This window comes from Phalacrocorax aristotelis, chromosome 8, assembly GCF_949628215.1.
Source record: "Phalacrocorax aristotelis chromosome 8, bGulAri2.1, whole genome shotgun sequence".
NCBI classification, from domain to species: Eukaryota; Metazoa; Chordata; class Aves; order Suliformes; family Phalacrocoracidae; genus Phalacrocorax; species Phalacrocorax aristotelis.
Window position 1 is genome coordinate 22,652,119 of NC_134283.1, and position 15,334 is coordinate 22,667,452.

Sequence of the window (15,334 nt, forward strand, 5' to 3'; positions counted from 1 at the left end):
GAGCCAGTGACCACTGTTAGTAGCTATGCTAACAGAGTTTGGGTGTCAAGCTAGTAACCATAAAGGAAAGCACTGTTGCCCTCTGGGTAAGAGGGGCACAAATATTTCTCTGGTGTGTAGTCTTGCTATGTCTCATCAGATCTGACTACAGTTCAGATAGGAAGGCAGTTGGAGAAGTGCTGATTTCTTCTGGGTGGTACGAGAAGGTAGAGGTGTGACACTGAGGTTGGGGAGGCAGGGTGAGTGCAGACCAGTGTTAGAGTTGTGGGTATCTACCAGGCGTGATGTGCCACGGAAGAATGTGTATAGGCAGAAGTAAATCAAGTTTTGTGGAAGACTTCAGTGTATTGCGGCGTTTGTAAAAATGTGAATAGTATGAAAATGTAGCAACATGTCAAGTTTTTTTATCCCTGAAAATGTATGAAATTGATAGAGGACCAGTTGTAATCAAGGAGGTTTTCTTAAGAGATAATTATACAAAACATTGTGTTGCAGAAGAAAGTGCTGTACAAGAAATGAAAAAAAAAAAAAATCACATCTGGCTTATTGTACGAAGTGGGTTAACAGGCAAGAATTTCTTTTGTTTGAAAGAAGCTGTGTAGTTTTAAGGAATTAATGAAATAAGGGTAGATCTTAGTGGACAAGGAAATCCAAATACATTGGGCTGTCTGCATTTATATGTGTATTCCATTCTCAGTGAGTGATGCTGCTTTGCACCCTGGAAAATAAGTCCATCTGTTCAGGGTTCTCTTGAAGCAGAGTCCTAGAAGGAAAGAAGAAAATGTGTATCAAAAAGGGAACCCTTGAGAAAAGGCTTAGGACTACTCTTTTGCATTTAGTGAACCACCTTTATATCTTCTGATTGCAACCCAGGAAGTGGAAAAACTTTTAGGCTGTGATGTGCGGCTTGCTTTTCTTGCGTTAGCATCTGTTGTACATGCATCAGTCTAAAGCAGGGCTTTATTTCTGTGCCCTGGAGATAATTTGGTGGAGAAGATAGAGAACCTCCTGCTGTTTTGTTCCTTGTTGAAAGTCTTTGCTGTCATCTTCCCTGCATGTTTTATTCAAAGCTATGCAAAATTAAATTTATTATTGTATATTCTGTGCAAAGAGAGTGCATTCCTAAGAGCATTCCTTTTTACTGCTGGTGTTCTGTATAGGCAGTGGTGCAGATTTTAAGGCTAGTAATATACAGGGAGAATTTACAGCCTTCACTGACTATTGTGGTTTTCAATAGGCAGCCTCCCCACAACAGAGGGACATGATGGAGCAAGCAGCTGCCCAGTTAGCACAGGATAACTGTGAGCTAGCATGCTGCTTTATTCAGAAGACAGCTGTGGAAAAGGCAGGCCCTGAGATGGACAAGAGGCTTGCAACTGTAAGTATGGGGCTGCTGTCTTTTTAAAAGTATTATGTGTGCTCTTATACATCCAGACTCAGTGTCTAAAATTCAGTGTGGTGTTTGGGTTTTTTTCCTCAGGAATTTGAGCTCAGAAAACATGCTAGACAAGAGGGTCGTCGGTACTGTGATCCTGTTGTATTAACTTACCAGGCTGAGCGGATGCCAGAACAGATCAGGTTAAAGGTGAGGATATTAACTGAGCAGTGTTCTGATGCTGCTGCTCTTCCCTTCTGATAATGAAAGTGGATGGCACAGCTTCAGCTGAGCAATCCTTATGTTAGCTTCATTAGTAATGGAAATACATGGATATGTTGTTCCAAAAGGAGTGTTCATATAATTTTCCTTAGTTTCTTGTTCTGTGCTGTTCTTTATACTGAAAGGTTATTAGTCTTTTTTGTTGTCTTGTCTCCTTTATATTTTCTTCCCTTAAAGGATGTGTGCTCTCCACAGAGCATTTCTCTCACGCATCAGACATGCATGAAGCCAGTATTCAGTTCTTCTGGTTTCTGGGAATGAGAGTTGCAGCTGTAGAGCAAAATCCTCCTGTTAGGTGGTGTGGCAGGAGAGATAGGACCTCAGTGCAGAGCAGCTGAATCCTACTTCTTGATGTCTAGGCCACTCTGTGTAAGAATGTGGCTGAGCAGCTACCTGTTACACAAACTGCCCTCATTTCTTACTGCCGCAGTGCTTAACAACAAGGTTAATGCCCGTTCTTTTCGTTGCAAAGGTTGGAGGTGTGGACCCAAAACAGCTGGCTGTTTATGAAGAGTTTGCACGCAATGTCCCTGGCTTCCTGCCTACCAATGACTTAACTCAGCCAACAGGATTCTTGGCTCAGCCTATGAAGGTAAAGATTTCTGAATTAATAGCCCTGAGAATACTATAGCCATTTTGGTGAATGTTGCAGAACTTGTGTCCTTTCCTAGAAGACTAGTAAGATTCAGGCGTTTGTATTGCCTGGAAATAGTGGTTGAAAGATGCATTAGTTTTAATGTCAAACTAATGGCAACGTAAAACTTGTATCCATTCTTAGGGGTTTGTAACCCAAATTGGGACAAGGGCTGCAAGTTATGATTACTACATATAGTTTTAGTAGCAGTGAAGCATTAAAATCTCGGGTTACTTTTGGAGAGGTCTTGGATGGCAAGCGTGGATTTTTGAGTTAATGAGCAGGTGTTTGTATTCATACTTGGTCTTAAGGACTGCTAGAATTGGTTGCTAGTTATTTCTGCAGCCTAAATGCTCATACTTATTTCAAATGCCAGCGTAACTAACTGCAATACTGTTGAAGTCTAAATTTCTGAAGCAGAGAAGCCAAGCAGTATTTCAGTTTTGCAAACACAGTTCTTGGGGGGGGGGAAAAAATCACTCCCACTTTCTCTTAAGCAGCAAGCTTGGGCTACAGATGATGTAGCACAGATCTATGACAAATGCATGACAGAACTGGAGCAGCACCTGCAGTCCATTCCACACACCCTGGCCATGAATCCTCAAGCTCAAGCATTGCGCAGCCTCTTGGAGGCTGTGGTAGTGGCTCGTAACTCACGTGATGCTATTGCTGCACTTGGACTATTGCAGAAGGTGAGTGTTAACAACTCCTCTACATGAGTTATTACAGGAGAATTTATTACTTATCTGGCTTGGGGATTGTCTTGCTGATGGCTGTGTATCTGCATGCATCCTGTGGAACTTGCTTGAACAATACTGAGCAACTGCTGTCTTTGGAAATTCAGTAAATAAAATTGGAAGAGGGCCATGGTGTTCACTTGGTGCGTTGTACACACAGTGACCACGCTGCTGTGGGAAGAAGCAGGTACAGAATGCTGGGACTTACGGGAGTTTTGTTCAGATGTGGCAGGAAGAGAGCTGTTGCACTTGAGAATAGTCTTTGATTTCAGGATGATTTGGAGGCTAAGACAACATTTGAACTGCCTGTGTAGGTGTATAATATTGACCGTAGTACTGGATTTATAGCTGCATACTTGTGCGTTGTATTTTGCAGTAACTGGTAAATGAGTGTGTGTGGTGTGTTGACCCTGGCCAACAGCCAACCATCCATCCAGCTGCTTGCTCCCCTTGCCTGCAGGATAGGGAGAAAATAGAGGGAAGGCAAAATGACTTGTTCATTGAGATTGACAGTTTAGTAGGGAAAGCAAAAGCTGTGTGCACAAACAAAGCAAAAAAAATAAAACAAATACTACTTCCCATCAGCAGGCAGATGTGTAGCAACTCCTTGGAAAGCAGGGCTTCAGCGTGTGTAATACGGTGTGGAATCGCTTTATTCAGTTTGTATCAGCTGTCCAGGCTGTGTTGCTTCCCAACTTCTTTCCCATCCCTAGCCTACTTGCTGGTGGAGGAGGCAGAGTAGGAAATAGAAAGTCTTGATACCGTGCAAGTGATGTTCAGCAGTTGGCAAAACACTGATGCGTTATCAACACTGTTCCAGCGCAAATCCAAAACACAGCACCATATGGGCTGCTGTGAAGAAAATGATCTCCATCCCAGCCAGAAGCAGTATACTATAACAGGTGGGGAGTATTGTAGTGAGCTCTGTGAGCTGAGCTGGCATCACTGCCTATGTAGTAATGCAGAGCATAGCGACAGATGTGGAGAAAAATCCCATTGAGTATAGTGGAAGAATACTGAGCCGTCTGCATGAGGATCCAAGAACAGTGGCAAAACGAAAGTAACTGAAGCTGGAGGGAGACTTTTTGTTCTTGACTAATAATGCTCATACCTATGACTAGGACTTGACCGGGTAAATTGTGCAGCCCCTGTTAGATTCCTCTTCCATTTGCTAAAGACTAGCACAGATGCATCTGAGTGCTGCAGCTCTTTGTCTAAGGGACCCAATAGCTGACCTCTGGCAGGTTCTGTAAATTTTTCTCATGTAGTTTTTCGTGAGCCATGTGCAGAATTGCTTGTGAGGAGTCATTGACTTACAGAAGCTGCAGCACAAACTAATCACCAAATGGTAGGGGTTGGAAGGGACCTCTGGAGATCATCTTGTCCAACCCCCCTGCTTGAGCAGGCACACCCAGAGCAGGGGGCACAGGACCGTGTCCAGGCGGGTTTTAAATGTTTCCAGGGAAGGAGACTCCACAGCCTCCCTGGGCAGCCTGTTCCACTGCTCTGTCACCCTCACAGGAAAGAAGTTTTTTCTCATGTTTAGCTGGAACTTCCTGCATTCCCACTTGTGCCCATTGCCCCTAGTGCTGTCGTTGGGCACCACTGAAGAGAGTCCAGCCCCATCCTCTTGACACCTACCCTTCAGATATTTATAAGCATTGGTAAGATCCCCCCTCAGTCTTCCCTTCTCCAGGCTGAACAAACCCAGGTCTCTCAGCCTTTCCTCATAAGGGAGATGCTCCAGTCCCCTGATCATCTTGCTAGCTCTCCACTGGACTTGCTCAAGGAGTTCCCTGTCCTTCTTGAACTGGGGACCCCAGAACAGGATGCAGCACTCCAGATGTGGCCTCACTAGGGCAGAGTAGAGGGAAAGGATAACCTCTCTCGATCTGCTGGCCACACTCCTTTTTATGCATGCAGTGCAGCCTTTCGTACTATTTGGTGCATATGTGAAGCCTTTGGGCATAGAGAGAAGACTGTAGGCTTGTTTGTTGTAGGACAGCTGTGTACGGGGAACATGTAGATGCCACAGTAGTAGGTAAAACCTCACATAATCTTATAAAGGGGTCAGCACAATGACTAAATTGGTTTTTGCATGTCTGTCAAGTCTTCTGGTGATAACTCTTGCTAATGTAATTTGCCGAAGATTTGGAAGAGGACTTGTGTTTTCCTCTGCTAACAGGTTGCATCTATTCTAGGCTGTAGAGGGCTTACTGGATGCCACCAGTGGGGCAGATGCTGACCTCCTGCTTCGCTACCGTGAGTGTCATCTGCTTGTGCTGAAGGCTTTGCAGGATGGCCGTGCATATGGATCTCCGTGGTGTAATAAACAAATTACTAGGTCAGTTATGAGACAACAGGAACACTGATGTAGATTTCCTCATCTTTTCGGAGTTACTGTGTTATTCAGAATCGCTTGCCTGTTAATATTTTGCATTGCTGCAACTGGGACAGACAAAAAATAACCAGCTTTTTTGGTGAAAAGTAACTAGATGTTCTCATAATGCTGGTTCATCCTAGAACATGACAGCAATCTTTAATGGAATTAAGTATTAGGCTGCTGGGGGGGGGTCCCCCCATTTTATAGAGAATGTCTCTGTGTTGTCACACTGTCAAATAAGCCTGCAGCAGAAGCACTAGAGCTTCAGCTAGGCAGATGTGCCACTTTGTTCTCAGAAGAGAGCTGCCTTATGCTGAATAAACTGAAGCTCTTGAAGGGCTGTTGTGACCAGTTGTGCTGGGCAGCAAATGCTTGAGGCTGATGACTGTTCTGAACTCAAACATTACCTTAGAGAATGCTCTTGAAGAGGCTTGTTGTTGAAGTACAATTTTTGAAAGAAGTTCAATTCTTCAGGTGCTTGATTGAATGCAGAGATGAGTACAAGTACAATGTTGAAGCTGTGGAGCTGCTAATCCGCAATCACCTTGTTAACATGCAGCAGTATGACCTTCACTTGGCTCAGGTAAAGGGAACCGGTTCTTGGAGAAGAGTTATGGTCAGTCTACTATAAGATTTGTGGCTGAACTTTAATTGCCTTTTTCATGTTGATAGTCAATGGAGAATGGCTTGAACTACATGGCTGTAGCATTTGCTATGCAGCTGGTAAAGATCCTGTTGGTGGATGAGAGAAGCGTTGCCCACGTAACAGAGGCAGATCTGTTTCACACAATTGAGACACTCATGAGGATCAATGCTCATTCCAGAGGAAACGCCCCAGAAGGGTGAGATTGAAATACCGTGCAATATGTCTCTCTTGCTCATTTATGATTTGGAATTTACATAGGCAGTGTCTCGTATCATTCAATCATATGGCTTTAAACTTCCTCTAGGGCTGCAGTTGTATATTAGTTTAAACTGTCACTCTAATGTAATTGTGCTGATTTTATGTTGAAATAGAGGCAGCAGCATCATCATGTTAAACTGGAGTGGTTGAGCTGGAAAATCTTTCTATGTGCTGTGCTCCAGAATACCATGGTACTGTGAGAAACCTGCTTGAATTCGTGCTTTATCTCAAATTTAGGCAATATTCTTACTAGTTTGTCTTAAATATCTAGGTGTCAATATGTTAATTTTTTTAATCACAAGCAATTCATCAGACTAGACAGTCCTTTGTTTCTCTAGACAATTTTGTTTAGAGTCTACAAAGCAATCATCCACCAGCAGATAATTGGGAGCAAATGTTGCCACAGCATCTGGAAATACCTGTGGCACTTGCAGGCCTCCTGTTACTAAGTTGGAAGCGATTGCTGCTAGGTTGACAGAGACATGGATTGGAGCTTGGAGAGCTCCAGTTTCCTGTGAGAACAACCAGCAGGTGGCTGGTGGTGGTGGCAGTGGCTGCCACTACCAACACAGCTGCTAGTGGGAGGTCCCAAAGCAAAGGTCCTTTTGTCTGCAGTTGGTTTGGGTAGACTGTCTTCATTGTATGACTTTCACTGCAGCCAAATTTAGTGCCTCAGTCAGGCTCTTTATCGCTGGTATCTTGGTGTATCGGAGCATTTTAGGGCTTCTGAAGTCTGCAAAAGTGAAGCTATTTCTCATACTTGTGGGGCTGTGTTCCAACACACTGCTGTATGAATTGGAGTGGAACTTCAAAGCTTTTATGACTCCAGTGTTCCTTCTTTCGTCATAAATCTATCTGCTTTCATGACTTATTTCTGCTATTCCAGTGAGGGCTGGAATATAGGAAGATCTAGTACAAGAAATAATTTGCTTTCTTTCAAATATACTTGACTGAGCTTCCAGTACCTTCTGGGGGAGGAGAAATTCTAACCCAGCTCTTGCTCTGCTCTGTTGCATTAGATTACCTCAGCTGATGGAAGTGGTCCGATCAAACTATGAAGCAATGATTGACCGTGCTCATGGAGGTCCCAATTTCATGATGCATTCAGGAATTTCCCAAGCCTCTGAGTATGATGATCCGCCAGGTCTGAGGGAGAAGGCAGAATACCTGCTGAGGGAGTGGGTGAACCTCTACCATTCAGCTGCAGCGGGCCGTGACAGTACCAAAGCATTCTCTGCATTTGTTGGACAGGTAGAACTTTTGGAAAGAAAGGTGCTTTTTATTCAACATAAGTAGGGTGTGATGCCCTCCATTTTAAAGCAGTGTTATAACAGTAACATAGGCATCCTTTTGAAACTTTCAGGTGTATGGCAGTGAACTATCAAAATTTTGTTTGTTTTTGGTGGTGAAGTTCGGTAGAAACCCCTGCCCTTCACCAAATCATGTTCTTCAGATACTGTAGCAACAAGCTGTTAGTTCAGACCATGAGTTTTGGGAAAAGAACTGCAGCTGAGGTGGCTGTAGGGAATAGTTCTGACACACTCTGCATAATGAAGCTTGACTACTGTTGCTCCTTATGGGTAACGGTAAAAGCTCTGACAGCCTACAGAAGGAAAGTGCGAATCGATAGAGGTGCAGATTAATTGTTTCAGACCATGTTGAACAAGGGAATCGTTTTTCTAATGGGAATCATTAGGGTGAGGAAAAACTTGAAACTTTATTAGCTAAAGTGGTGTCTAAATTTAAACAGCCTCCAACGTTTTGCTCCAGGGCACCTTACCAGGTGCTATGAACAGTACACATCTGCCTTCCAGGTGTAATTGAGAAGGGAGATGCCCTCAGTAGCCCAACATGTGTGGTAACAAAATCCCTATATATCTGCACTCATCTTACTAAAACCCTTCCTGGCAGCTCTTTGACTGCAGCTGAAAGGAAGTCTCTGACTTAGTCTGTTCGCATTGTGTTCTCTTTAAATGTGACCTCACCCTTTTATATCTTAAGTATGTTATAAAATATACTGCAGTATAGTATACTCATAATACTCAATGCACTTTTGTCTTGCTTCACTCTTTTATCACACTTTTTTATATTTTTTCCTTACAGACTTAGCTATGGGGTTTAAAGGAGTATTTTGTACTAACTTGCATTAAACAAGGTTTCATTACAGAACTTAAATGACCATCATTTTGGCTGCTTAAATAGTGTTGCTTCCTTTCCACTAGTCTTCAGGACAAGAAGGAGCATAGAACTTTGAAGGCAGATAGATTGATTTCTTAAAAAAAAAAGTTTCTCCAGAAATGCTAGAAGTTCACCAAGAGTTAATAATTACTCTATTTATGTAGCTTCATGTCTGTGCAGTAGGAGTTCAGAAGTGAGATGCAATATTCAAAATCCAGAGGTTTCCTGTATTATTATTAAAAACAACTCCCCAAAGCAAAAGAAACAAAAAAGCCCACCCAGTCTTCCTCTGCATGTAACGTTCCTGTAAGGAAAATTCACTCTCCAAATGCAGTTTACTTCTGCAGAATGTTGCTGCAAAGTACTGGTGGTTCCTGAGCTAGCAGCTGAAATCTTCCCTTCCCAGAGATTGTACGCCCTGTGTGGGCTTCAAAAGGGCTGACAGACTAAACTGCTGCCACCTCTTGCTGTCCTTCATGTGAGGTTGAGTGCTGGTGGCAGAACTGATACTGAAACAGGCTCCTCAGTTATGCTGATGGTTGAAAAGAATTGGGATCAAAAAGACTCTATTTGCTAGTAAATTCCTTTGCTAGAATTGTGTTTCCACCCTCAAGTTGTCTTGAAAATATTAATCTTGGGGAAAAGTAGCAGAGATAGCTTGCAATGCATCTCTCTTCAGAGTGTGGTAAAAATTAATTATGCCAAGCAAGGTGGGTGCTTTGTAAAGTGTGTGTTGTTTGAAATAAGTTGTAAAATGAACTTTCTGTGGTTATGGTCCTGAGGCTTTTTCCTTTCCTGGATAGATGCACCAGCAAGGAATTCTGAAAACAGATGACCTGATCACCCGCTTTTTCCGTCTTTGCACCGAAATGTGTGTTGAAATCAGCTATCGTGCTCAGGCTGAGCAGCAGCATAATCCTGCTGCCAACCCCACTATGATTCGAGCCAAGTGTTACCACAATCTGGATGCCTTTGTGCGACTTATTGCACTGCTAGTGAAGCACTCTGGGGAGGCAACCAACACAGTTACAAAGATCAACCTCCTGAATAAGGTTGGGAACCCTTTTTGTGCTCATCCATTTAAAGTGCATAACTGAGTGTACCTTTGCTGATAAATGTGAAATGTAGGCCTTAATGCAGGTTACTGCTGAAATATCAGGTGAGGACTTTAATGGTTGATCACCAAAATGATAAACTGTTGAGTGGAGCATCAGGATGCCAAGCAGCTTTCTTGCTCACAAAGATTCCATATCAAACAAACCTGAAACTCACCTTTGTGCCTTGAAATGAAAAAGTCAACTTCTGTTGTTGTGCAGCATTACAAAGTGTGGTTTAAGGCTGGTGATTCTTGGGTGTCTGCCTTGATTTTGGTGAAGGCCTTGTCTATACTCTTACCGTACTTGGTTTATGGCTAGATGGTCTTAGGTAGTTAAGACCTTCCAATGCTGCCCAGTTGGTCATTGTGACTGTGATCCACGGGACAGGGAGAGCAAAGTGTAGTGGTTGGGAGTTGCTGATGCAGAATATAATATTAATTTCCATAATGCTTCCAATATGATGGTTGAAGTATTATCTATAGGCTGACTTGCAAAATAATTCGTGCTGTCACCACTGAAACCTCTTGATCTCTTTAGGTCCTTGGTATTGTGGTGGGAGTCCTTCTGCAAGACCATGATGTTCGGCAGAGTGAGTTTCAGCAACTTCCTTACCATCGCATTTTCATCATGTTGCTCTTGGAATTAAATGCTCCTGAGCATGTGCTGGAGACCATCAACTTTCAGACGCTCACAGCTTTCTGGTATGTATTTGAGACTGGCCATAGTGCTCACCCTTTCTTAGTAGGATCAAAATTTTTCATCTAAAGACCATCTGGCTGTTTCTTTGTGGTACATTAATGACATTTGGAACAACTGGTTCTCTTGTAGACTGTCCACTTCCTTGTTTTAAGGAAGATGACTGGTAAAACCCAAGATGCTAAAATGCCTTGCTTTTAGGGCTGTGTATGTTTTCCCTCAGTGTTTTGAAAAGCAGTCTTATTACTGTGCACTTCTGACCTGCTCTAACTTTCCTTTCAGTAACACATTTCACATCCTGAGGCCTACAAAAGCTCCAGGTTTTGTTTATGCCTGGCTGGAACTGATCTCCCATCGGATATTTATTGCAAGAATGCTGGCACATACACCACAGCAGAAGGTGTGGCTGCAGTTTATCTCTTCTGAATTAAAAAACTGACACGAATGCTTATCTGGTGTGGTGCGGTTTCACACCTCTCAAAGTGCATTAGTGGCATGGCTGTTCTGTTGTTGTTGTCTTCCATATTCGTAACAGCATGAAGGAGAGTCTTTGTGTCGATAAACTATGGAATATAGGGGTGAACTGAATTTAATAAACATGCCTTTGTCAAAATTTGGAAGAGCTGTAGTCTAGACCAAATCCTGTCAATTCAGTATGGCATGTTGTGTGTTCTGGAGACACCCATAGTGCATGACATGCAGCTGAAACCCTTGAAATGAGCTGTGCTATGCTCACTGCTAGAGTAAGATGTAACTTTGATCCAGGTTTATATGAAGACCAATCTAATTTTAGTTTTGAACTTAAGATAATTACTCTTCGTCGCACATTTTCCACCTGCCTCTTTTTACTTGACAGGGTTGGCCTATGTATGCCCAATTACTGATTGATCTTTTCAAGTACTTGGCTCCTTTCCTTAGAAACGTGGAACTCACCAAACCTATGCAAATTCTTTACAAGGTAAAAAAAAAATCAGCTTATAGATGCTACTTCCAACCAAAGTTGTGTGCAACTAGAGGTGTTCTGGTAGCAAAATAGTATTTACGGTTGTTTTATAATTTATTTCTTGGAGTTAAATGCAAATCTGGTGTGGGACAGAAGCAGGCTTCCTTCCCAGATGAATTCCTTCCTGTTGATGTTAACCACATGGCATAGAAGGATGGCTCTGCAAGCTCTTGGGCAGTTTCAACAGTTACACACCTCTTAATATATTTAATTTCACAGGGCACTCTGCGAGTGTTGCTGGTCTTGTTGCATGATTTCCCAGAATTTCTTTGTGACTACCACTACGGGTTCTGTGATGTGATCCCACCTAACTGTATTCAGCTGAGGAATCTGATCCTGAGTGCCTTCCCACGGAACATGAGGCTTCCAGACCCTTTCACCCCCAATTTAAAGGTAGGACTTACTTTCGTGAGATTGATAATGGGAAGCTTCTATACTCCAAATATTCTTTATCCTTTTTTTTGGTGGAGGCTGTGAAATTTTGGGAACAATTTAACAGATACTTGAATTTACACAACCATTCAGAAGTTAACAGGTACTTTGAAACTTAAGTGACATAGCTGGCAGACCAGCTTTTTTTTACTTAAAGTATATAGGTTTCAGTTATGTATGTAACGCTCAATGTTTGACAGCTTCCGTACAGAGTGGGATGCAATCCTTGTTCTGTATGAAATTTGCAACTGGAAACAACGCTTGACTCTGGTCTGGGTGGCTTCATTGGCATCTGTAGGTACTTAGCTTGCTTGCAAAGTCTGTGCAGGTTAAACCTGAAAGGACAAGTTGTCGAGACTTGTGTTACACGAGAACTGCATCAAGAACCTAGCTTTTGCATGGAAAGCCAGAGGGCTTTTATGCTTCCAAAGGGAAACTGCCTTGGTGGCATTCCTAGATCTGACTGGCACATGGTGTTGGGGCAAGGGCATCTTTGTCACTTTACTGTCTCATTTGTCACTGAAAACCAGACTACTTATGCAGACTTTGTGGCTTTCCTAAAGCAAACCTGTTTGAAAGTTCGACTAACAGTTCTTGTGTCGGTTTCATGCAGCTCATGCTGGATGATCTAGTTTGTACTCTGCAGGATGCGTGGGGACTGGAGTTCAGTTAACTAATTGCTGAAGAACTAGTGTCTGAGCACTATGTATTTGTAAACACTTTTTGGTGAGAAACATGGACACCATCTTATCTTGAAAATAATGAGATAAACCACCATTCTGAAGCAAGCCTTTTGTGTAATGGGGATTGACTTTGGGAAGCGTTAATGTTACCTGATTAAGTTTTTGGGCATGTGCCAGTCGTCTTATCGTGGAACAATTAGGAGCAATGCTTCTCACACTTCTAAAGCATTGTCCCATTATCCTTTCTTGCCTAAGCTATGCAGGATGGTGGGAGTGAAGCTGTGACACTCTTTCAGTTAGCACTTCCTGAGATTGAAGACGACTGTTCTTGACTTATGTAGGTGTTTGTACTTATTTAAGCTACCAAACTCTTCAGTGTAGATAGGGAGACTTCAAAGGTAGTGACTGAATACCCCTACAGCCTTCACCCTTGAGTTCTTTTATCCTCTACTCTCAATTCTTTGAGAGTTAAGTTTGCACATTAGAGACAAAGTTTCTTCTGAAATCTGCAGAAGCCTAGTGTTTCCTTTTCATTGCTGGTAGGAAAAAGCAATCAACAGCAGTAGTTGATGTAGTGTCACTTACAGATCTGCTTTTGCAGTTTGCTTTAGAGATTGACTGGAATTTCTCTCAACAGGTGGACATGTTAAGTGAGATTAATATTGCCCCACGAATACTCACAAATTTCACTGGAGTGATGCCACCTCAGTTCAAGAAAGACTTGGATTCCTATCTCAAAACCCGTTCTCCGGTCACGTTTTTGTCTGACTTGCGCAGCAACCTACAAGTGAGTGGCTGGTTTCTGAGGATGCTGAATTTAAATAGTGTGGGACAATTGATCTTGTTGGCTGAGTCACCCTCCTTTCCGGCAGGAATTTTGTTGGTGTGCAGCAAGCATGTATTTCAGGCAGTAGAAAAGCCCCTGAAAATGCACACTTCCCTGAATGTTTCCTCTGCCGCTCTCTAGCAGAATGTTTGTGTCTGTGTTAAGTAGTTTTATCCAGGTGGAATTCAAGGAAGGAGGAACACTGACTTTTAACAACCCTCAACCCTAAAATGATCTAATTTAAAAGCAGTTGGGTTTGTCTGCATGAGCTGCCAAATGCTCATGTAAGTGAAAATGTAAGGTTTTCTAAAACTTTGATTCTTCTCCTTGCATGTCTCTTGTGCACAACCTCACAGATCTTTAGTGAGTAATGTAGTCAGAGCTGAGTTCATCAAGCTTGCTTTTGTCTGCGATGAAGAGTCTTGTGGCTTCCATCACATGACTCCAGCATTGTTTATCCAGGCATTGTCTGAGATTCAACAGATTTTATTGAACTTGATTGTGGTTTTTTAGAGTCTGATTAAATTTTAACTCCAAATGGATTCATTGTTGCTAGTTATTGAAAACTATGGGTCTGCATGCTAATGCTGGGGGGGGGGGGAGGGAAATTAGCTAGAGCCCAGTTCAGTGTTCTTAGGCAACTGCATGCATTAACACATCACATGATTTGGCTTGCAACAGGACTGAAGTTGGACTTTCTCGGAAAATTGCTCAGGCTGAAGCATTCATGCAGGTGGTGTACATTTCAGCCAGCCTGTGGCACTGCTGTGAATGCAGGTTGCCTTCACCTGATTTTTTATTTTTTTTTTAAGTAGGGAGTACAAATATTGTCTGTTGGATCTGTCAACATTTTGATGCGCGCGTGTGTGTATATATGTGTGTGTATACATATATATATAAAAAAACCTGCTATATTACGAAAAGGTAAATGCTACATTGAATTTGTGGATGTCTATGTTGTCGTCTGTATAATCAAGAAAGTACTTGGATGCTGTTGTTGTACATGCTGTACTTTAGATCGCTGAAGGAACATAGGATGTTAATGGTTTTCATATCTTTGCTATTAGGTATCAAATGAACCTGGCAACCGCTACAACATCCAGCTGATTAATGCACTGGTGCTCTACGTAGGTACTCAAGCTATTGCGCACATTCACAACAAAGGCAGCACACCCTCTATGAGCACTATTACCCACTCGGCTCACATGGACATCTTCCAGAATCTGGCAGTAGACCTGGACACTGAAGGTGAGCTGGAAACACTTCTAGTTCATGTGATGTTAAATTTAACAGTAGATTCATTGGGCTATGAGAAATACAGAAGATTATTTCATGTAGCTGCTGGTGACTTCACAGTAAGTAATGCTACATTAGATACTAAACTCTGAATACAGGAGCAGTATTAAAAGCAAACGTTCAAGGTATTCAAGGGAATGAGAAGTAAGTTCAAAGAAGAGGAATTGAATTCTTACTGTCCCATCAGCTTGGGTTGATAAGCTTTTTCATATCTTCACTTGTTTTTGTTTCTTGTACTTTCATAAGGCAGGCTTACAGACCTTCACTGTAAGCAATACTAGTTGCTGCTTTATTTCTTTTTGTGTGTGTGCAAGGAAGACCATGTGTACTCACTGTTCCCCTTCTGCAGGCCGTTACCTTTTCTTGAACGCAATTGCCAATCAGCTGCGATATCCCAACAGTCACACACACTACTTCAGTTGCACCATGCTGTACCTGTTTGCGGAGGCCAACACTGAGGCTATCCAGGAGCAGATCACTAGGTGAGAGGGAAGGCATTTAACTTGCCTGCATTCAGCTTTTTGCTTTCCCTCCCTTCATATTTTGGATCTTTGAGCTCTAACTGTTTTCACTTTTGGATTTCAGGGTTCTCTTGGAACGACTGATTGTAAATAGGCCTCACCCCTGGGGTCTCCTTATTACTTTCATTGAGCTGATAAAAAATCCAGCGTTTAAGTTCTGGAACCATGAGTTTGTTCACTGCGCTCCAGAAATTGAGAAGTGAGTGTAACTTACCCATAAAATCACTAAAACAATGCCTCTGAAGCAGGGGCTGAGATGTACCTTGAGTTTTTGGCACTTCGTAGCA

At 42.5% G+C, this 15,334-nt stretch overlaps 1 protein-coding gene across 10 annotated transcripts in view; it reads left to right on the forward strand.

Annotated features, from left to right (window-relative positions):
- The window catches only part of CNOT1 (CCR4-NOT transcription complex subunit 1), a 68,616-nt gene that overhangs the window by 52,158 nt on the left and 1,124 nt on the right, over positions 1–15,334 (forward strand). For 4 of the 10 annotated variants that reach the window (XM_075101820.1, XM_075101823.1, XM_075101822.1 and 1 more), the window contains exons 32-48: positions 1,238–1,378; positions 1,481–1,585; positions 2,130–2,249; positions 2,789–2,983; positions 5,230–5,372; positions 5,886–5,994; positions 6,084–6,253; positions 7,335–7,587; positions 9,297–9,545; positions 10,128–10,291; positions 10,569–10,686; positions 11,143–11,244; positions 11,509–11,682; positions 13,042–13,191; positions 14,298–14,478; positions 14,876–15,008; positions 15,112–15,246. In XM_075101820.1, coding sequence (XP_074957921.1) covers positions 1,238–1,378; positions 1,481–1,585; positions 2,130–2,249; positions 2,789–2,983; positions 5,230–5,372; positions 5,886–5,994; positions 6,084–6,253; positions 7,335–7,587; positions 9,297–9,545; positions 10,128–10,291; positions 10,569–10,686; positions 11,143–11,244; positions 11,509–11,682; positions 13,042–13,191; positions 14,298–14,478; positions 14,876–15,008; positions 15,112–15,246 — 2,642 coding nt within the window. The remainder of the gene's footprint in view (positions 1–1,237; positions 1,379–1,480; positions 1,586–2,129; positions 2,250–2,788; positions 2,984–5,229; positions 5,373–5,885; positions 5,995–6,083; positions 6,254–7,334; positions 7,588–9,296; positions 9,546–10,127; positions 10,292–10,568; positions 10,687–11,142; positions 11,245–11,508; positions 11,683–13,041; positions 13,192–14,297; positions 14,479–14,875; positions 15,009–15,111; positions 15,247–15,334) is intronic. The other 6 variants (XM_075101826.1, XM_075101828.1, XM_075101827.1 and 3 more) reach the window with 3 other exon arrangements.